Below are 22,506 nucleotides of genomic sequence, written 5' to 3'. Positions count from 1 at the left end.
GTGCCACCAACAGTCCAAAGTTTCACTTATGTTTTTGCTTATAACTTCTGACGCATAAGTCCGAAACATGAAAAATCTTGTTTCCTCTGATTCCATAGCTCAAGACGATTCGACTGGACCCTATGACGTCATTTTCCGTTAAGAAAATTTTTCCACCATTTTGAATTATTCATAAAAGCTACTTTTGCGAACTCGTTAGTGTTGTGCCGATAGACGATAGTATCGTGTATTGACGATCGTCCGACATATCGCCAATGGCAGGCTTTCATGGCGATAGTCATGACGATAGTTGGCGAATGGTTGTTATTATCATCATCATCATAGTTTTGCATGCTTATCCTCGCATGAGGGTTTGTGCTTCACTTTACGCGGAGAGCTTGTAGAGAGAGAGTTCCTTCTTGCACGCAGATGCACTTAATGCGCGCGTCTCAGACTCGTTCTAGCACCTAAATCCAGCGCGTGGATGAGCAGCTACGCTTCCCTCTGTCTCACATGCACGCGCTCTCGCATCTGTCCGAAGTCTAAACATAAACTGAAGTAGTAATCCTTATGTATTTGTGCGGTTTAATGCGTTTCATGCGAGCTGAGGCAAACTATTCCTTTTGTTTAAAATATAACCCGCTGCATATTGGCGCCACTCTCGCGTACGTGCAGAGAGCTGCGCTCTGTCTGAACTTGAAGTCAGATAGTAATCCTGTTTATGATATGCTTTTCAAGGAGTTTTAGCAATACATCCCTCGTGTTTAAAATATGATTGTGTTCCGCTGGACCAGTGTGTTTAAAAAGGCACCTCTGAGAGCACCACTGCTTGACACGTGTAACCTTCTGCAACAGCACTAAACAAATGCATTTAATTATTTTTATGTGCGCTGCGTGTGTCTGCGCAGGTGCATGTTTTTACAGTCATTAAGTAATCGTGTTAAAAATCAGGATTATGATTTTTCCCATAATTGAGCAGCCCTATCTCTGACATTTCCTTGCACTAGAGAGGTTGTTAGCGCGCAGAGGGTTAAAACCAGCGCGTGTCCTGTTCTCGCTCTCTGGCACGCAAAGAGCGTCTGGGCTTTAATGACGCACTCAGATTAATGGCATTAGTTTTAAGAAAGATGCATTCATGACGGTGTTGCTCTTGTTCTTTTTTCCACCAATCAAGTCTTGTCATAAATGAACAAATAAATAAATGAGTAAACTACTGCCCCGCCCCCCGATACTATCGTGTATCGCCGATCTCACAGGCTGACGATAGGACGATCTCAAAATGGGGCATATCGCCCAACACTAGAACTCGTCCTAGAGCTTTAACCCGATTGCCAAGAAAAACTGTATGTAGCATCTACAGACACTCAAGGCAAAAAGTTATGGAATTCGTGTTGATTCGCCAATTCATTTCCGCAAACCGCGTTAACAAATTTTACGTAAAACGCTAAAAAACGGATTTGAGGCTGTATCTTCGCCAAACTTAAGCCTATTGACACGACACTTGGTACTTGTGATGTCAGTCAGAATCTGAGGGGGCATGCCCAGTTTCGTCGCAGCAGAATCATACAACCCCCTTCACTAATTCTAGGCAAGTTACATACATATACAATAAGTTATATTAAGATAGCATACTGTAATGAGATGAGTGGCAGGGCAATCAACATACTTGTATCCTTTACACGTTTCTCACCTTTTTCCGGTTTTCCTTAACTGGGCACTGATGTCTGAAACATTTATTCTCATCTATAATGTTGTTGGTGTTAATGTAGATTAAAAGTTCCCCCGTTCTTTTTGTCTCTCATCTCTGCAATGTTAAATTTTAAATCCGCGCCAGCGCGTCTTCTCGCAGTTCTGAGTGAGATGTGTTGACTTTACCCGGGCTGCATAGACCCATCGGTACAATCAACAGAGCGCATGGTAACATAAAACGATATACGCGTCATGCAAATGAGCATTTAAAACCCGATCGCTCATTCCGTAATTTTGTCACGGGTGTCGCACATGTGCGAATACTTGTAAAAAAAACATTTTGGACGCAGTTTGGAGCCCTTGGTGCCTCCCATTGCCTGGTGCCCTAGGGCACTCACCCAATCCCGTCTATGGATAATCCGGCCCTGGTCAAGCCTAGAATGGGCGAAGACCCCTATTGTATCCGTTAGTTTTCTAATTATTCATCTTCTTCTTCCGCCATTGCGTCTATGGCAGCCCATAGCAGCATACATTGGAAAGTTATGAAATTTGGCGCGCTTTTAAAGGACTGTCCAAAAAGTCTCCACAGCAGATTCGGAGTCTCTATAACAAACCTGTTAGCGCCATCAACAATCCAAAATTGTACTTACGTTTTTGCTTATAACTTCTGACCCGTAAGGCCTAGAAACAAAATTCTTCAAGACAATTCGAATGGATCCTATGACGTCATTTTCCGTCATTAAAATTTTTCCGCCATTTTGAATTATTCGTAAAACCTACTTTTGCGAACTCGTCCTAGAGCTTTTGCCCGATTGTCAAGAAAATCGGTATGTAGCATCTATAGACCCTCAAGGCAAAAAGTTATGGAATTCATGTCGATTCATCAATCAACAAATGTTACGTAGAGCGCTAAAAAACGGATTTGAGGCTGTATCTTCACCAAACTTAAGCCTATTGACACGACACTTGGTACTTGTGATGGCAGTCAGGACCTGAGGGTAAATTTACAGTTTCGTCACAACGCCGCCTAGTGGTCAGACAAATGTTTACATCCCTTTAACTTTGTCTGCGGTCAACATATTTTAATAGGACTTGTTACCTTGTAGTCCTGAACTGTTGCCGAGTCCAACGATACTAAACATGCCAGGTTTTGCCTTACGCTTAGCCCTACGCAGCAAAATAGCTCTTAAAAAACATGCTCGAATATCTCCGTGAGCGTTTATCCGATCGACTCGAAAACGCCAAAGGAAGAACAATGCATTAACTTCTAGAAATATGGTATTTTTTGCCTAAAACTACTGCTAAAGTACAACCAAAACCATGAGTCATCATGGATTAAGCCTTTAATGGCTTGAAGTATACTCATTGGTGCATTCCGATTCACTCCCTAGCAACCAATGAGAATACCTTTGAGAATAACCATTTTTGCAAGAGCTATATTTCTGCATCAGAACATCGTAGAGACATGGGGGTGGGCTCTTTTGACTCATGACACCACTGTAACATTTTGTGAGCTGAGTATTGCTACTGCAAGCACCACTCACATTTCCTTCAGTGTTCTAGTTGTCAATGCCCTTTGAGAAGAGAGGGAGATTTCAATGAATAAGAACACAGCTTTTTTTGTTCTTTAAACTGCTCATCTGAACTCAGCTTTACTTTCTTCTGTGCCCTTTTTGGCTTGACCCAGGCAATTGCTGCTTGCAGCTATATTTAACATTAATCCTATTAACACATAGCAAGAAGGAGCAACAAAAATGTAAGACTTCAACAAACACATTTTTGAAGGATACAAATTATCATCTGTTATCGGCAAAATCGCAGATATTATGTTTAATTTTTTGCCTGCACACCCCTATGCCCTACACATTTTTTTATTTACTTCCTAATATGTAATGTATAGCCACCAAATTATCTATAACCCCTCTATTAACCTTTAATTCAGGACACACAGTTCAGTTTTTTTTTATTGTAATCTCATGAGTCACAATGTTTGTGTATCAGTTAGTTACTGTATGTATACAGCTGGGGAGGGGTTTAAACCTGACCTAAACTGTATATATGAACACATCTGAGCTATGTCACGTTCATTTAGAAAGTTAGATTGAATAGGCATGTACTGTATTCATGTTTGTTTTTCTTTAGATATTTGCCTTAACCATGTTGTAATTTCTAATATGATTTTGTTCAACCTTTGGGTTATAATTGTCTACCTGTTAACAATTACAAAGGAAGTCCTCTCAGACACGATGTCTTTCAATGAGACTGATATTATTCTCCTGTGTTATCCTCTACATCCAGACTCTTGTCCAAGAGCTCAACGTCTCACTGTTGTTAAAGTGGCAATATATGCTTTCATTTCACTCATAATTCTCATGACAGTTTTTGGGAATCTGCTGATCATCATCTCCATCTCTCACTTCAAACAGCTTCAGTCTCCAACTCATCTGATCGTTCAGTCATTGGCTGTGTGTGACTGTCTGCTGGGTTCACTGGTGATGCCCTACAGTATGGTGCGATCTGTTGAGGGCTGTTGGTTTTTGGGAGATTTTATTTGTCAAGTTCATTCTAGTTTGGACATGACCTTCTGTTTCTCTTCTTTAATACATCTTAGTTTAATATCTATTGATAGATACTGGGCCATCTGTGATCCTCTGAGGTACAGAATGAGGATCACAAACAACACTGTGACTGTATCTATCACCCTTACATGGATCTTTTCATTTGTGTACTGCTTTTCTGTTGTGTTTTCAGGGGTGAATGCTGTTGGTCTGGAAGCTTATATATTACAGGTTTCTTGTTTTGGGGGCTGTGTTCTGTTTTTTAACAAAGAATGGGGACTTATTTGTATCATTTTGTTATTTTTCATTCCAGGGACTATAATGAGCTCTCTGTATATCATCATATTCGATGTAGTGAAAAAGCACACAAAGGTTTTGTCTGTAAAAGTGTCTGTGACCACCACTAGTGTTAACAGTCAAAGCTCTGCACACAGAGAAAGAAAAGCAGCTAAAACTCTGGCTCTTGTTATGGGCGTTTTCTTTCTCTGCTGGCTGCCTTATGCTATTGCCACTGCTGTTGATCCTTTCCTTAATTTTGTGACCCCAGCTGATGTTTTTGAGGCTTTATTTTGGTTTGCATATTTTAACTCCGCTTGTAATCCTTTGATCTATGGATTTTTTTATCCTTGCTTCCAGAAGGCCTTTAAGACTCTCATATTCACTTATATCTGTTGATTCAATCATTCACATACTCTGACATTTGAATGAATACAGTTTCTGTAGATACATAATAATCAATGACTGAATAAATGTTGTGAAGCTGATAGTGTTGATTTCATTTAAGAATCAATAATTCTTTTTAAGTAGTTTCACATGCTATAGTTTATGTATGCCTAAATCTTTTGCTAATTTGACATTATTGAAACATGCATTTAAAATTTGAGTCTAAAAAACTCCAGGCCTGTAATCATCATTATTATAAACAGAAGACGTTAAACCCAAAAAGTGCCAGACAGTTTTAGATCTATGAAGTACATTGGAAATGTTTTTAACTTGTCTTTTAACATCCTGACCTCGATAGTCTGTATGATTTGTGATATGAGACATTTAAACCCAAGATGATGTTTAATACAAAAAAGTATGGAGAGGAAATGACAACTGTTTAATAATAAATAAATAAAGTCATGTTTCAAATATATGTTTCTGAATTATAACCGTAGTGAACGTAACTTACTGGTAGAAAGTTTTTCAAGATATTTTCTTCAAGTATTTCTAATAGTGACTGTTAAAGGGTTAACAACCAAAAATAAGACCAGATGAAAGTTAAGCTGTGATTATAGTCTTTTCAGTGTACATACCAGGTCCTAAATCCTGGCTATTATCCTATGGTCTGGTAACTGAACCATAATAAAGGCACTGTAACACCCGTTTATAAGGAACAAACAGTCAAATGTGCATTTCAAGTGACTAAAGATATTTTAAAGAAATTTCAAAGCCATTTACAATGCAAAGTAAAACAAGGAGTAATAAATAAGGATTGATCTAATATGAGATCTTACAGCAAATCTGACACATACATAAGTGCCCATAAACAATGAGAGGTGATGATTTTTGGTAGCTAAATGTTAAAAATTAGAAAATATTTCTCCTGGGTGCTGCTGTGTGTTTGTGGGATAATCACAGACACTACATCATATCTGTCTGTTTTAAATGTATTTATAAAGGGACTCTGTAAGTCCAATTGCTGGTAGAGAGGTTAAACTATAATTATAATAAACTATAATTTATATGTACAGGCTTTTGAGCAGATGATACATAATATGTCCTGCAGCTTTTTTTAACATTTTATTTTCTAAAACATTTATACATTATAGTTGAAAAAGTTGGTTTTAAAAGATTCAAGGAGATGAGGTTGGATGGATTGGGAAGGACATTGTAGACTGATTACATAAGTGATGCTTTCCACAACTCAAGCCATGAGATCATTTGGTCCATCACCTGTTACCACTGAGTCCATGCCCCTTGTTGCTGTATCCCCACCATCCTGCTAATTCGTCTTTCCTCCATCCTGGCTCGGATTTCTTCTTGGACCAGTTGCTGTCTGTCCTTTCCCAAGCCTTGTCGTATCAAGGTCTTTAGATTCAGCCAAGCCCTGCACGTCCTGATGTCACAATCCCCACCAGCACACTGTGCCGTAACCGTGCCTCAGCCTGATCAACTGCCTCCTGGGCCCTCCACTTCCTACCTGCCTTCACTTCTATGCCAGCTGATGAGACTTTGGTATCAGTGTACTCTCTAAACAACAGCACCTCTCTTGCTCTGGAGATCATAAACTCTTCAGACAGGCTACTGAAGAGCAGTTGTGGTTTGTTCTTCCTCCCATAGAAGGCTAAGCTGCGAGAGCCTACTCAAGCCTCTCGGATTAGCTGGATGATAACTCCTGTGTTCTGGGCACTTTTGGGATCCCACCTTTCTGTACAGCTTTGTCAATGTACTCATTCTGCAGGAGGACAATGATACTGAAAAATATCTTTCCCTCCATGTTGAGGAGTGAGATAACCCTGAACTGCCAGATGTTGCTTGAGTTTTCTTTCTTAGAAATCCAGACATCCTCTGCATGTCTTCACAGCTGTGCCCCTTTTGCCCTCCTCCAAATTACTTGGATGATTTTCCATAATCACTGAAGGAGTCTAGGGCACCTCTTGAAGACCACGTAGGGCACTTCACTTGTCCTGGTGCTGAATTGGTCCTAGCTCCCTTGACCACGCCCTGGACCTCTTTCAGAATTGGCCCATCCAGATTGAATGTTACACTAGGTTCTAGAGGAGCTATCAGTGTGCTGCACAGTCCAAGGTCCTCATTTCTTGCACTATCACTTTAGCTGGTTCTGAGGTATTTTTTATTTGTCAGTCGACCACTATGCTTCTGCCCGAAGAGTCTCCTAATCATCATCATTTAGTTTTATTTGAGCATCTAATACATAAAATCAACAAAAATAACAAATTTCATTACAATACAAGTAAAAAAAAAAAAGAAAGACAAAAAAAGAGAGAAATAAAGAAAAAATAGAAATGATGCTCAAAAGGGGTAGGTAGAAGCTTAAGCTTATTAACACCTACCCCCTTTTATACCATTAAGCCGCAATTACATTTATTAACCAATAAGACAGTCGTCACATGTTTATGCTATCCTGTTCCAGGGACTGTACCATCAACAATAATTGCTCACAATACTTCTATTAAGACATGAAAGAAAAGAAAAAAAAAACTCTTCAATAAGTACAAAAAAGATAGAGAAAGAAAACATTGCCTGTAACAAATAGTCACTAATCTAGCTCTATAACATATTCCACTTCCACCCTAAGACCATTCTTCCGTCCTATACTTAGACAATAGTATTTGTTTATACTTTGCTTTAAATTGATGAATGGATGGGCACTGCTTAAGGTGGGAGCTCAGGGTATTCCAGAGTCTGGAACCACACACAGACACACACATACTTTTCCTTGTCGTTCTAAAAGCAGGTACTTTAAAATGGGCATAACCTCTCAGATTGTAACAGCTATCCCTTTCTGTGAATAATTTTTGAATATTTGCTGGTAAAAGAACCCGATTTGCTTTATATCCTAATTGAACAATATAAAAATCAATTAAGTCCATAAATTTAAGCATGTTACTTTGTAAAAACAAAATATTTGTATGTTCTTGATAACCTGCCTTATGAATAACTCTGACTGCACGTTTCTGGAGTATTACCAGGGAATGTAGGGAACTCTTATAATTAATTCCCCAAACCTCAATTCCATAAGTTAAATATGACAAAATAAGACTAGAATACAATATATATAGCGCCTTATAATTTAAATAATACTTTACTTTATTTATAATTGCAATATTTTTTGATATTTTTCTTTGTATGTGTCCAATGTGTGATTTCCAGCTCAATTTACTATCTATCGTGATTCCCAAAAATTTTATTTCTGTTACTTTTTCTATTCTAATACCAGTTATGCTTATCAGTAATTCAGGATTTTCCTTGTATTGGCCAAACATAATCATCTTGGTTTTATCTAAATTGAGTGACAATTTATTCCAGTCCAGCCATGTTTTAAGCTTAGCTAATTCCTGATTTACATCCTTTATAAGTTTATTATAATTATCATTAGAATAGAATAAGTTGGTATCATCAGCAAATAGCACCATTTTTAATAGATCTGATACTTTAAATATGTCGTTAATATATAAATTAAATAGCAAGGGAGCCAATATAGACCCTTGAGGCAGCCCACAAACAATGCTCATACATTCTGATTCATCGTCCCCCATTTTAACAAATTGTTGTCTCTCATCTAAATAACTTTTAATCCAGTTCCCCGCTATTCCCCGAATACCATATTTTTCTGCTTTTTGAGCAAGAATAGAATGATTGATGGTATCGAATGCTTTCCTTAGGTCTATAAAGATTCCCACAGCGTATTTTTTATTGTCAACAGCATTTGTGATTTCTTCCACAGCATCAATAATAGCCATAGTTGTCGATCTTTTGGATCTAAATCCGTATTGCCCTTCATTAATTAACTCATGTTTCTCAATAAATGTATCCAATCTATTGTAGAACATTTTCTCCAATATTTTTGAAAATTGTGGCAGCAGAGAGACAGGCCTATAATTTGTGAATATATGTTTACTTCCATCTTTAAATAGTGGTAACACTTTTGCTATTTTCATTTTTTCTGGAAAAATTCCAGTTTGGAATGAGACATTACATATATGTGTTAAGGGTTTTACAATATTATTGATTATTACTTTTATTAATCTCATATTTATGTCCAAATAATCCATAGAGGATTTATTGTTAAATTTATTCACAATATTTATGATTTCAGTCTCACTCACGTCAGAAAGAAAGATAGTTTGGGGGTTAGATTCTATACTGGAGACCACCATTCTGTCATTAATGCTTGCTGGGATTTTTGCCGCTAATTCAGGACCCACATTTATAAAGAAATCATTAAACTTATTGACAATGCTTTTCTTATCATAATTTTCAGTATCATTATCTATAAAGTAGTCAGGGTAAACATTAATTGAATGATTATCTCTTAACAATTTTTTTAATGTACTCCAAATTCCTTTAATATTACTTTTATTCTCATTTAATTTATTTTCATAGTATATTTTCTTGCTATTACGTACAATAGTTATCAGTTTGTTCTTGTATACTTTGTACCGTTCCTCAGATTCTTTTGTTTGTTTAATCAAAAATTGTTTATATAAATTGTTTTTCTTTTTACATGCATTAAGTAGTCCTCGAGTTAACCAAGGACACTTTAATATTTGTTTCTCCATCCTACATTGACGCGCCGGGCAGTGTTTGTTATATAATTTGCAAAATATTTCTAAATAAATATTATAGGCCCTATTCGCGTCATTCTCCATAAACACATTGGTCCAATCCTGATTAGCTAGCTCACCATTTAAAGCGTCAATAGACTTCTTAGTTAGTACCCTTTTATATACATTTTTTTGAGATTCATAATTTTTTTCATAGGTGTCATTATACAATGCAAATATTGGAAGATGATCAGTTATATCAGATATCATGAGTCCACTTACTTTTGTTTGATCAATAGCATTTGTAAAAATATTATCAATGAGTGTTGCACTATGAGAGGTTATTCTACTTGGTCTAGAAATAGTTGGAAATAGACTCATACTATATAAAGCATTCACAAATTCATCAGTAGCATGATGGTTGTCATGATTCATCAGATCAATATTGTAATCACCACAAATGAATAATATTTTATTTATAGTAGAAAATGTTCTCTCCATCCATTGAGTAAATATTTCAATGCTAGACCCAGGTGATCGATAAATACAACTAATTATAATGTTTTTTTTCCTTTCACAAATTATTTCAATTGTTACACATTCAAGTAAGTTGTCAACTGATACTGCCATTTTCTCAATCATTTTAAATTTTATTTTATTGCTTACATATATAGCTACCCCACCACCTGCTTTGTTTTTTCTATTCACATAATTTAAGACATAACCTTCCAATTCAAAATTGCCAATACCTTTTCTTTCATTAAACCATGTTTCTGATATTGCTACAATATTAAATGGAGTAGTGAACTGCTGCAAATACTCTCTGATACTACTAAAGTTTGTGTACATGCTTCTGCTATTAAAATGAATTAATGATAACTTTCCTTTGATGTTAATATCATTGAAATCATTTTCAGAGTAATAACGACAATCAATATTAGTATCTGACAAAAACATAGTGTCAGGATCTATATTATTCTCTGGGAAATACTCATTATATTCAGTAACCTCTTGTAAATTGGTCTGATTAAATGTAGTTGTATACATGAGTAGTGAATCATGTTACCTCAGATATGTCACTCCCATTTTCAGTCATATTTGGCTAACTCCTCCAGGCTTCTGACAACCAACACCTTTGCTTCTTCCGGTGACCCTTTTAGCTTAATAAAAACTTTGCAATTCCTCACCCAAGTGCTCTGGATTCTGTCTTGCTTTCTCAGTATCCTGGCTTTGCGTGCAATTTCCGCGTTCTTTCGTGTTAAGTGCTCGTTCATATAGACGTTAGTCCCCTTTAGTTTTCGTCCTTGTTTCAGTAATTCAGTCTTTTTCTTCCGGTTTGCGAACCTCATAATTACCGCTGGCGGCTCGCTGTCTCTCCTCCGCGGGATCTGGTGGCAGGCCTCTATATCCTCCACGTCCAGCGTTATTCCTCTGGACTGTAGGAGGGTCACCACCTGTTGTTCCACGGATATCGCGTCCCGCTCGTCAGGCTCAACTCCGGTGACAGCCACCGCTCTGGCATAAGACCGGGGTCTAACTTTCAGGCCAGTCACAATAACATCATTTACTCTGGAAAACTGCTCCAGTTCGTCCACCCTCTTCTCCAGGTCAGAGATTCTTTGATCCTTTATTGCATTTTGCCTTCGCAGCTCCTTAACTTCATCCATCAAGTGTAGGAGTTGTTTTTGTTGCTCTTTAATGACGCTGGTTTCGCATGATAGGAAATCAAGTGACTTCCTGATTTCTCCGATATCCTCAGTCATCGATGACTCTCTGGGACGTTTGTGCAACTCTTTTATTGCGTTTATCTCCTCTGTTAAGAAATCCAGCGACTTTTTAATTTCATCCATCTCTTTTTTAGGTGGCATATCTGGTAGAAGCAGTCCTATTTTAAGTACTCATTTAGTGCAAAATGCTACCGCTGCGGCGTGCGCGTGTGACAGTGTCCCACTCTGTCTTACTATCTCCAATTGGTTCAGACCAAGATACCAAGATCTTCCATAACTCTAATAATAATATTTCCATAACTTCCATAACTAATGAATCCAAAAGGATTTGCGTTAAAGGCTGCTAGCTTACCGGCTCTCTCCTTTCCCCTCTTTCTGTGCCACACAGCTCGATGGGTAGTCGTGAGCTTACACCTGATGTTAAGGAGCTCTGCCAGGGCAGCCTTATCCTCCTCCTTTGCCTGCTTGAACTTCTTTCTGAGCACACAGAGCTCCTGCTGCAAACTGGCAAATCTTTTCTTCCCGATGACTGGGTCCTGCAGCACCTTTGGTTGAACACTTCTCCTTCTGGCCAAATCTGTCCATGGCTATGTTAATAATCATTGAGTCTGCACATGGTCTGCAGTCTCCGATCAGCACCCCCTCTAGCTGTTACTTGGAGGATCTTGTTTATGTCCTCATTAAATTGGTGCCACTAATTTTCCTTTGTTTGGGGTGCCTGTCTTGGGAATAGTCTAGTGTTGCATGGAGGGTCTGAGCACTGTGGGGTAATTCTGAGCCTGGCTTCTCCTGTGTCTCACCAGGTACTTGACCTGTGTGTTGCATCACTTGTTCACTAGAACAACCCTTCATTCTGGCCTGGTGGATCTTCTGGCCATGCAGGTTTTTGTAGACTTGTCCGCATCTACAGACTGGACTCATAGTCTTATTTCCATTTTCTTGTGTCAAAACCTGTATGTCCATTTATTGAGGTGCTCACCCCCCTTCCTTGGATCCTCTGGGGGTATAATTCTTTAGGGATTTCCATAGCCTGTTAGTGAGTGTCCCCCGATGGGAGCTGCAGTTTTGGGAAGCTATCCCTTCCTGCCCCAGTTGCTTTCTCTACAACTATCGCCACCTTCTTCATGGTAGTCATCTGGTCTATTCCCAGAGGTCACTGGCTCTGCCAGACTAAACTGTTTTAACATATACCTTACAGGTGCAACCCTCACCCAGGTGACCCAGCCAAGGACGATCAGTCTCCGACTTGTGTCTAGATAGCTTGTGTAGTCCACAGATCACTCATTTTGATCCACAACAAACTGGATGCCTTTTCAACAGCCTCCATGATGTTCCTGGTGGCCTTTTTCTTGCAAACATCAGGCAAACATCAACAGCAGAGGTAATACAAAAACAGTAAATATCCATGCAAAGGTCAGGGCAACCAGCAAACAATTAATAAATGATATTCAGGCAGAGGAACAAGGTACAAGGAAGCACTTGGTAATGCAGACACAGCTAACAATACTTTGCCATGAGTGTGTGTATGCAGGGTTTATATCAGGGTTGTAAAACATAGGACAGCACAGGCCGAACATGGCCCAAAAAGGTGTCCAATCCAGCCTGGTTAATAATTTATACAGTTTATTAATGAGAGTTATCATAATTCCGCCTGCTTTTAACATACAGTCTGTAAGTAGTCTATATTTTCATAGTTAAAGAATTTACTACTGACTAAACAATGATTCAAACGCGAGTTTTGAGCAGTACATAGTAGCGCTTGTTGTTTGTTGTTTCTACAATTACAAATGCAGCTTATCTCTTGAGATCATTTTTGCTATGAGCTGAGTGGTCATCTCGGCTCTCTCGGGGGCACATCTCCGCCTACTTACAGTCGCAAACGTGGTGATGGGCAGCTGCGTGTCTTCATTACGAGGTTTGTCAATTATTATATTTCAGTGTTTGCATTTAAGATGATTTCTCATTGTAGAGCTGCTGTTGTGGTCAGTTTCGCTTGACAGATTTTACACACTACGTGATGATCATTTTGATCAAAGTATTTCCAAACTTCACTACTCTTAGATGCAGCGGATGCCATTTTGTCATCAAACACAAACAACTGGTTTTCAGGCCATGCCTGAACCTGTTCCCAAGATGACAGCCACGCCTGTATCTGTTCCCAAAATGGCTACCATGCCCGAACCTCTTCCCAAGATGGCCACCACACCCGAGCCATCTGACACCACCATCGCAAGCATAGCAAAGCCTTGTTTATACTCAACATGTCCACATGAGTGCGCTGGTGCGCATTGCAAAAAATGATATGAACATAAGGCAATTCTGTCCGAGTAGGCAAGCTTGTGACATATCTCTTTGATCAATCCATGCAAAGCAATGCATATACTGTTTATCTGACACTAAAGACATGTTTTGTTTTAAGGGGCGGGCCCCTTAACTACCACTGCTATGATTGGATAGCAACATTCCCCGTCATTACATGTGGGGAATTGTTTAGAAAGCTTAAATGTATAAAAATAGCAGCCAATTACCATTTACAACACAGTAAGCAGGCATCAGATTCTAAACCACAGCTGGGAAGTCTTTATCAATAACTTTATATATTTATATTGTGCTTGTGAGGTTGCTCTTACATACATATAACGTTACATACCACAGTTAGATGATTTAAAAGCTTTGTTGAGTGTTGGACCTTTCAAACACAACTTGCCTAAATTACCATATACAACACTGTAAGAATGTAAATCATTGCTGGTAAGTCCTTATCACTAACTTTATATATTTCTATTGTTATATTACAGGTGTATTGTTTAGTGTTGAACCTTTATTAATTGTTTAATGTTTTTAGTAAATTAAAACTTGTAATTGTATGTTACAATCAGGACATATCAAGCGATATCTAACAAAGCAATAGTGAAACGTAGTAACTTATTAAAGTGTTTTACTCACATAATACTGCTGTGCCATTCCAGTCAGATCCAATATTAATGGTGCTTTTAATTACAGTCTCTTTCCAAATCCAGCATCAACTTGTGGCTTATTTACAAATGAATCTGCGGTACACAAAGTAAACACACATTCCCCACGCATTCCTAAAATTAGGTTCTAGGGTAAGGTTGTACAGCTACTGTTTTCTTCCATAACTGAACAATCTGTTTTCATGGGTATAACAGATCGCGTCAAAATAAAAGTCTCTCAGGAAAACATTTTATTGGTTACATTTGGCAATCTTTAAAGACATGTTTACTGAATGTTGAGACACTGCATACGTTTTTCTTTGCACCTGGCCCCCACGTGTGTCACATGAACATGTGGGCGGGGCCACAAAAGCAGTCTTTGAAATTTCAATTTTAAGGTAGGGATAAAAATCTCATTGACGTCACACATTGACACATTCCGGAACCAACTATTTTCTTGGCTTGGTGCCAAAAACTGTTATATTTCAGTAACGAGGACGTTTTTACTTCTGAAGCTTGCAGGATGTTCATTTAGTTTGATGACCTCTTATATAACAAAATATCACGTTAAAATTTATTTTTTTATTCACTGCCCCTAAAACACAAATTGCTTTATTATTGTCTTATACTTGTTTTAAATGTACCGCTGGATAAGGAATTAAATACAAACCTTAAGAGTTTTGTATTGTTTGTTTAGTTAAAACGTTAATGAAGTGATAATGTTTAACAAATAAATATTTAGGAGATTGTTTTCGTTTTATTTATGTTCTCTTGTTTATATATCAAACTCTGATGTTGCAAGTACCAATGTTGTTCCAGCAAGCGACTTCTTCCTTCCTCTTCTTTGTGCTGGTTTTGGACTCATTTGCTCGAGTTGCCCACTGTTGTTTCAAAAAATAGTGCAACAGTCAGCAGAGTCTCGTGGTGTGGAGCAAAGCACGAATATAAGCAAAGCTTAAAGCGCCTGTTTATGTATCTTTAGCACATGGTGATTTAATATTTACTCGCAGAGAGGTGCATGGATTTGCAGACAAACAAATAGATGTGCAAGAAATTATATAACGGATGGATTTGGACACATTAAACCGGAAAACCGTAGTTCACATGCATGTATTGGATAGTGGGGGTTGTACCAGATGGTTCAATATTATATTGGAATTGTGGCATCCCTAGTTATTGTTATCGGTAAAATCACAGATATTATCTCAATCTTTTTGTCAGTCATTATCTCAGTCATTTTCAGTCATTATCTCAGTCATATTCAATGCACACTCCATACCCAACATATTTTTTCATGTATTTCCTAATAACCACAATATTATCTATAACACCTCCATTATTGCTCCATTGACCTTTAATTCAGAACACACAGTTCACTTTTTATTCTAATCTCATGAGTCACAATGTTTGTGTTATCAGTTAGTTACGTATACAGCTGGGGAGGTTGAGACCTGACCTGAACTGTATATATGAACACATCTGAGCTATATCACGTTCATTTAGGATGTTAGATTGAATGGGCATGTACTGTATTTATGTTCATGTTTCTTTAAATATTTTTAATTTCTATTATGATTCTGTTTAAACTTTGGGTTATATTTATCTGTCTTTTTACAATTACAAAGGAAGTCCTCTGAGACACGATGTCTTTCAATAATACTGAGAATATTCTCCTGTGTTATCCTTTACATCCAGACTCTTGTCCTAGAGCTCAACGTCTCACTGTTGTTAAAGTGGCAATGTACGCTTTCATTTCACTCATGATCCTCATGACAGTTTTTGGGAATCTTCTGATCATCATCTCCATCTCTCACTTCAAGCAGCTTCAGTCTCCAACTCATCTGATCGTTCAGTCATTGGCTGTGTGTGACTGTCTGCTGGGTTCACTGGTGATGCCCTACAGTATGGTGCGAGCGGCCGAGGGCTGCTGGTTTTTGGGAGATGTTATTTGTAAAGTTCATTTTAGTTTGGACATGACCTTCAGTATCTCTTCTTTGTTACATCTTAGTTTAATATCTATTGATAGATACTGGGCCATCTGTGACCCTCTGATGTACAGAATGAGGGTCACAAACAACACTGTGACTGTATTAATAACCTTTACATGGATCTTTTCATTTGTGTACAACTTTAGCATTGTGTTTTCAGGGTTGAATGCTGTTGGTCTGGAAGCTTATATATTACAGATGTCTTGTTTTGGTGGCTGTGTTGTGTTCTTTAACAAAGAATGGGGACTTACTTGTGTAATCTTGGTATTTATTATTCCAGGAACTATAATGAGCTCTTTGTATATCATCATATTCAATGTTGTGAAAAAACACGCAAAGGTTTTGTCAGAGAAAGTGTCTGTGACCACCACAGGTGTTAACAGTCAAATCTCTATACACAGAGAAAGAAAAGCAGCTAAAACTCTGGCTCTTGTTATGGGCGTTTTCTTTCTCTGCTGGCTGCCTTTAGCTGTTGCCATTGCTGTTGATCCTTTCCTTAATTTTGTGATCCCAGCTGATGTTTTTCAGGCTTTAGTTTGGTTTGCATATTTTAACTCAACTTTTAATCCTTTGATCTATGGATTTTTCTATCCTCGCTTTCAGAAGGCCTTTAAGACTCTCATATTCACTTATATCTGTGGATTTAGTAATTCACATACTCTGACATTTGAATGAATAGTTTCTGTAGATAAATAATAATCATTGACTGAATAAATGTTGTGAAGCTGGTAGTGTTGATTTCAAATAAGTTTAATTCTTTTATATTTATCATGTAGTTTGTTTCACATGCTATAGTTTATGTATGATTAATTATTTTGCTTATTCAATGTCATTAAATACATACAGTTAATATCTCAAAACTGTAATCTCAATTGTAACATTATACATTTTAGATCATTCATTATAATAAAATGCATAGGTTAAAAACACATTGAACATAAAGAGAGGACCTTATGTTCTTATGTCCTGACCTTAAAAGTCTGTATCTTTTGTGATATGAGACATTTAAACTCAAGATGATGTTTAATACAAAAGTATTTTTGAGGAAATGACAACTGTTTAATCATACATGAATAAAGTCATGATTCAAATAATAAATGTTTCTGAATAATTACCATACATGAAGTTAACTAACTGGAACAAAATTTTTTAAGATATTTTCTCCATGTATTTCTGTTAACTGTAAACAACCTTGAATGAAACCAAATAAAAGTGAAGCTGTCTATTTAGTGTACATATCAGTTGCTAAATCCTGGCTATGATCCTAGCCTGGTGACTGAACCAGAGGCGTCATGCCCATTCAAACTGAGGGGGCAATTGCCCCCTTGGTTTTTTGAGCCTCAAAATCAAAGAAGCGCCCATTAATCTGTTATTTGTCTTTTAATCTGTTTACTTTGCACAATATTATTAATTCTGTGCTGCATCCTTGTCACTTTTCGGAGATTTTCGCCGTTTTGATAGTGTTTTGATCGTGTTACATTACTTCTGGAGGCAGGCGCTGCATACAGCGCAGTCGCTGACGCCATCAACGTCAGAGCACGCTCACGAGCTCTTTGCTGTTGCTGCTGCATTTTGCTATCTGAGGAATTAAAACGTGCAAGAAACGCTCACAACATTTCCAAACCCCAGTACGGTAATGTGCAGTTAACCTCCTCTGTGTAGAAAATGTATGGTTTAAAATGTGACCGTCTCAATGTTATATTAGTAGAGATTTCTAGATTCATCTTCTTGGTACAACGCCAAAGTTCGCCAGAGTTCACGGGGGCGCGGAATCACATATGAGGTAAAGTTGAATGCAAAAATCCGTTCCTCTAATAATTTTTATCTAAAAAAACTTTTAATCATTATTGAACATTAAACTCAATCACGTGGCTATGTAATTTTCGTTGTTTATAAACTTTATGGATTTAAAATTACATTAATTGTATAGGATTATGCAGTTGTTGTGCAAAATGCATTGACACAATTAAACAAGTCATTTAACCAAACGTAAATAAATAAAACATGCCGTTCCAGATGTAAATATGATGCCAATATGTCATTATTCCAATTAAATAGTATTTGATATGAAGGTTAGTCAACACTTTTATTTTGGAGGTTTTTGTCATGAAGGCAGGAACAGGAAGGCTCAAAATAGTGCCATGGAAAAGACGGAAAGCTCTATAATATTGATTGAACGAATTGCTTCGAAAATTGATTCAGTTTTTCAAAGCAGTTCCAAACACCACACACGCTGGCGACCCCTGCTGGTCAAAAGAGTGTAAAAGCAGATATGTCCAAACATTTTAAACTTTTTTTACAAAATAATTGCAGGATTTTTATTAAAATATGTTTTAAAAAATATTTAACTTAACTAAGACATAGTTAAAAGTGTATTATGTGTTTTTAGTTTTATTTGGGGCAAACAAATCATTAAAACTAACTACCCTTTTAATTATGCACATTTTTGTCATTAAATCTGTCTATAAACAAAAAGTAGACAAAATGGTAGTGTTATTAGTCAGATCGGATAAATGTTTTATGAACTTGCATAATAAAACTGACCCGAGTTCACCTAAACAAATTAGACACTGGTCATTTGTGATCAACTTCCCCTAGTGGTGAACCATTGGATTTTCGAAACAGTTATGACGTAATGAAGCCTCGTTTGCTAAAATCACGTGACTTGGGCCAGTTTGCAACACGCTCCGAACCACTGATTCGAAACAAAAGATTCGTAAATGTTTCGAAGCCTCATGAAGCAGTGCTTCGAAAACGACCATCACTATGAATGCACACATCTCTGTAAGCTGTGCACACTGTGCCCCCTTAAAAAAATTGGTGCATGACGCCCCTGGACTGAACCATAGTTAAGGCACTGTGACACCAGTTTACAAGAAACAAACAGTCAATGTGCATTTCAAAAGATAATTAAAAGAAATCGAGGAGCCATATAATGCAAAGTAAGACGTGAAGTAGTAAATAAGCATTGATCTGATATGAGAATGTGTGACATTTTAAACCACAGATTATACAAGTCAAGTACAAAATGTTAATTTCTAATTAAATACTGTCTATGACAGTTTAAAAAAAATATATTCATAAAGGGTCTCCGTAAATGCATTTGTTTGTAGAAAGGTTCAACTATAATTATAACAAACTATAATTTATATGTACTGGCTTTTGAGCAGATGCTATAAAACATGTCAAACAGTCACAAAGTCCTGCAGCTTTTTTCAAACATTTTTTTAAAAGTTGGTATTAAAAGATTAAAGTCAAACAAAGTTAAATAGTTGCCCATGTTATTTGTTGGCCAAATTGGTATGTACAGTATAGACGTTTATGTTTGCAGTCTTTTATGAATATTACTTCATTATTAACATTAAAGAACTGTTCACATTATAACAGTAACTATAACGTTAACTATAACAATAACTATATTAGCGTCCACACCACCGGACGATAAAGATTGCTTTGTGCTAATTTGCTTGCGCGTTACTCGCACAAATAATACCTTCAATGACATTAACTAATATTTCATATTTCCTTTGTAATTGTTCACTTTCCATAACATTTATTTACAGCAGCTATAACACACTGCATTTCGAATATCCCTCGAGTCACACTCGAGTCCGAGTCTTAAACTCGAGTCCCCATCTCTGGTGAAAGGGGAGTTGTAGTTCAAAGGCTACCGGATTGATTTCCTTAATGATCTTAAATGGTCCAATGTATCCATGACTTATAGGGAAGGCAAAGACGAATGTTTCAGGTGGACAACCACACATCTGTCCAACCTTGTAGATGGGTTTCCCAGAACGGTGGGTGTCCGCAGTCCACTGTTGTCACCTTACAGCATCCTGTAGATGGTGGTGAGCTGAGTCCCAGACCCTCTCACCTTATGGAACCAATGTTGCAGAGATGGGACTTCAGAGGGTTCCTCTGTCTACAGGAACATCGGTGGCTGGTAGCAGAGTATGCACTGAAACTGAGTGAGTCCAGTAGCTTGCTGACACAAGAAGTTGTATGCGTACTCGGCCCAGGGAAGAAATTTGCTCCAGGAGTTCTTGTGGCTATGGCAGAAGGTTTGGAGGAAATGACTTACTTCCTGAATCTTTCTCTCCGTCTGACCATTGGTTTGTGGGTGATATCCAGATGACAGGCTTGTGGTCACAACTAGGTGCTTCATGAATGACTTTTATACTCTGGAGATGAACTGAGGGACCTGATCAACACGATATCTTCAGGGATACCAAAGTACCTGAACACATGCGGGAAGAGCAATTTAGCACTTTGCATAGCAGTAGGAAGACCTTTAAGACGTATCAGTCAAATTGACATGGAGAAATGTTTGACAACAATGAAGATACATGTGTTACCTTTAGATTACGGGAGGTCTGTTGCAAAGTCTACTCCTAGATGTGACCATGGACGGTGTGGAATGGGAAGTGGACGAAGCTTACCAGTTGGAAGTTAAAGTGGAGATTTGGAGATGGAACATTATCTGCAGCCACTTATGAAGGCGTGTTTCATGTTGGGCCACCAGAATCTATATTTAAGCAGTGAGAGGGTTTGACTAGCCCCAGAGTGACCAGTGCCTACTGAATTGTGAGCCTTATAGATGAGTGGTTTTCTATGATGAAGGGGTGCAGATTTTTATGATCCACCAATACTGTGAAGAGATGCCTATAGAATGAACATGAAAAATCTAAACGGGACAACATACCTTTGTTTAAAAATTGTGCGCAAGCCATAATCCATCTGGTCTCATTTTTGTAAATTATCTTTGCCAAGCAATCCCAGTATGACATCAACTTGCATTTGAAGTCCACAAAAGCATGTTAAGATATTCTTAGATGTTTACATCGGCTTCATGGAAGAGAACGATCTGCGATTGTTGTTTCCAGTAAAATATTCACACTGCGCTGTACAACTGTTAAAATGTGTTAAAACTCCACAGTGTGTGTGTGAGTGTGCATTAAAGGTGACATAGAATGATTGAACGGGGTATTTATCCTTGTTCTGTGATGTGACATGTAGACAAACATTTTTTTGTTTGGGTCTGTAATATCTTCTGTAAAGCTTCCTTAAAACCTCTCTCAGATAGCTCTATTAGGGTAGGGGAACAAGTGGTTTTTCACCTATTTGGCTCCCCCTACTGGCTTAACTTGCAATCTCATAACTGATTGGCTGACTTTGCTGCCACTCAAAAAATGTAGCCAATTATTTTAAAGTGGAGGGGCAGTGAGACGCCAGTGATGTCATAATAATCAGTTTTTCAGATTGGGCCGTTTTCTGGCTGACATTTCTAAAAGAGGAATTTCTAGCACTTTTTGTATGTTCATGAATGTGGGTAGACTACCATTATTCAACAAAGACAATGTAAAAATGTTTTTTCATTCTCTGTGCCCTTTAAGTTTCAGTTTTGGTTTCACTCGCTCCGTATCCAAAAACAATCCACTCGCTCTGTGTCCGTCCGACAAAACAATCCACATACTCTGTTTTCTGATTAAATATCTTCCTTTAATCTTGTGTGTCATTTAAATCAAACATAAAAAATATACAAACAATATATGACCAAACAGCGCACTACCCTCCACAAGCTTCACAAGCTGTGTCCCAATACAAGGGCAGCGACCTTCTAAGCAGGCAACCTAAAATGGTGAGTCACCACAGTGAGCACTCGGTCTTTCAAGGTGGCAGCCTCAGAAGTCCGCGAAGAGAACTGAAATGAGACGGTCTTCGGGGTACCCATAATTTGCGTCACCTGCTGCACGCGCACACCGCGCCTGTCAGCAGGACACAGCGTAGACGTTTCTGACTTATTAAAATAAATATGGAATCAGAAAAATGATAATTTATTTTAGAAAATATGACATGTTGACACAATTTTCTCTAAATTCTTAAAGAGGCAGTACACAATTTTAACACAATGATATTTTCAATGTAAACATACTGAATATTTGTCTAAATGGTCTAAATTATATACATAAATAAACTAAGCTTACATATTAAGATAATTTCTAACAAAAATATTCAAAGGCTACATCTAAAGCAAAATAGGCTCCTACAGTATGTGATATATTAGAATCTTACGTGTAAAATAGCCCATTCATATTATTTTATAGTTTGACTGATCAGTACTGTTCATATTTACATTTAAAAAGCAGATATAAAAGTAACTTAAAAGTTACTTTCACTAGTAACGAATTACTTTTGATATGCAGTAACTTGTAGAGTAATTCAATTACTTTTAAAAGAAGTAACTAGTAACTGTAACTAGTTATTAATTTTCAGTTACATTGCAAATGAGACACTCTCCAATAGAATGTCCAGCGGATGTACATTATAGACAAAGCCCT

General features: G+C 37.6%; 2 protein-coding genes across 2 annotated transcripts; both read left to right on the top strand.

Annotated features, from left to right (window-relative positions):
• Positions 1–3,914: 3,914 nt before the first annotated feature.
• On the top strand, positions 3,915–4,901 carry LOC135737895 (trace amine-associated receptor 4-like). Its single transcript, XM_065255758.1, has one exon. The coding sequence runs from the start codon at positions 3,915–3,917 to the stop codon at positions 4,899–4,901; it is 987 nt and encodes a 328-aa protein (XP_065111830.1).
• Positions 4,902–15,823: 10,922 nt separating this feature from the next.
• LOC135737894 (trace amine-associated receptor 3-like) lies at positions 15,824–16,843 on the top strand. The gene has a single exon (XM_065255757.1). It carries the CDS (start codon positions 15,824–15,826, stop codon positions 16,841–16,843), a length of 1,020 nt encoding a protein of 339 aa, XP_065111829.1.
• The last annotated feature ends 5,663 nt before the right edge of the window (positions 16,844–22,506 follow it).

Source organism: Paramisgurnus dabryanus, chromosome 12 (assembly GCF_030506205.2).
Source record: "Paramisgurnus dabryanus chromosome 12, PD_genome_1.1, whole genome shotgun sequence".
NCBI lineage: Eukaryota > Metazoa > Chordata > Actinopteri > Cypriniformes > Cobitidae > Paramisgurnus > Paramisgurnus dabryanus.
Note: the sequence above shows the minus strand (reverse complement) of the source record. Positions and strands in the feature narration are given on the sequence as shown.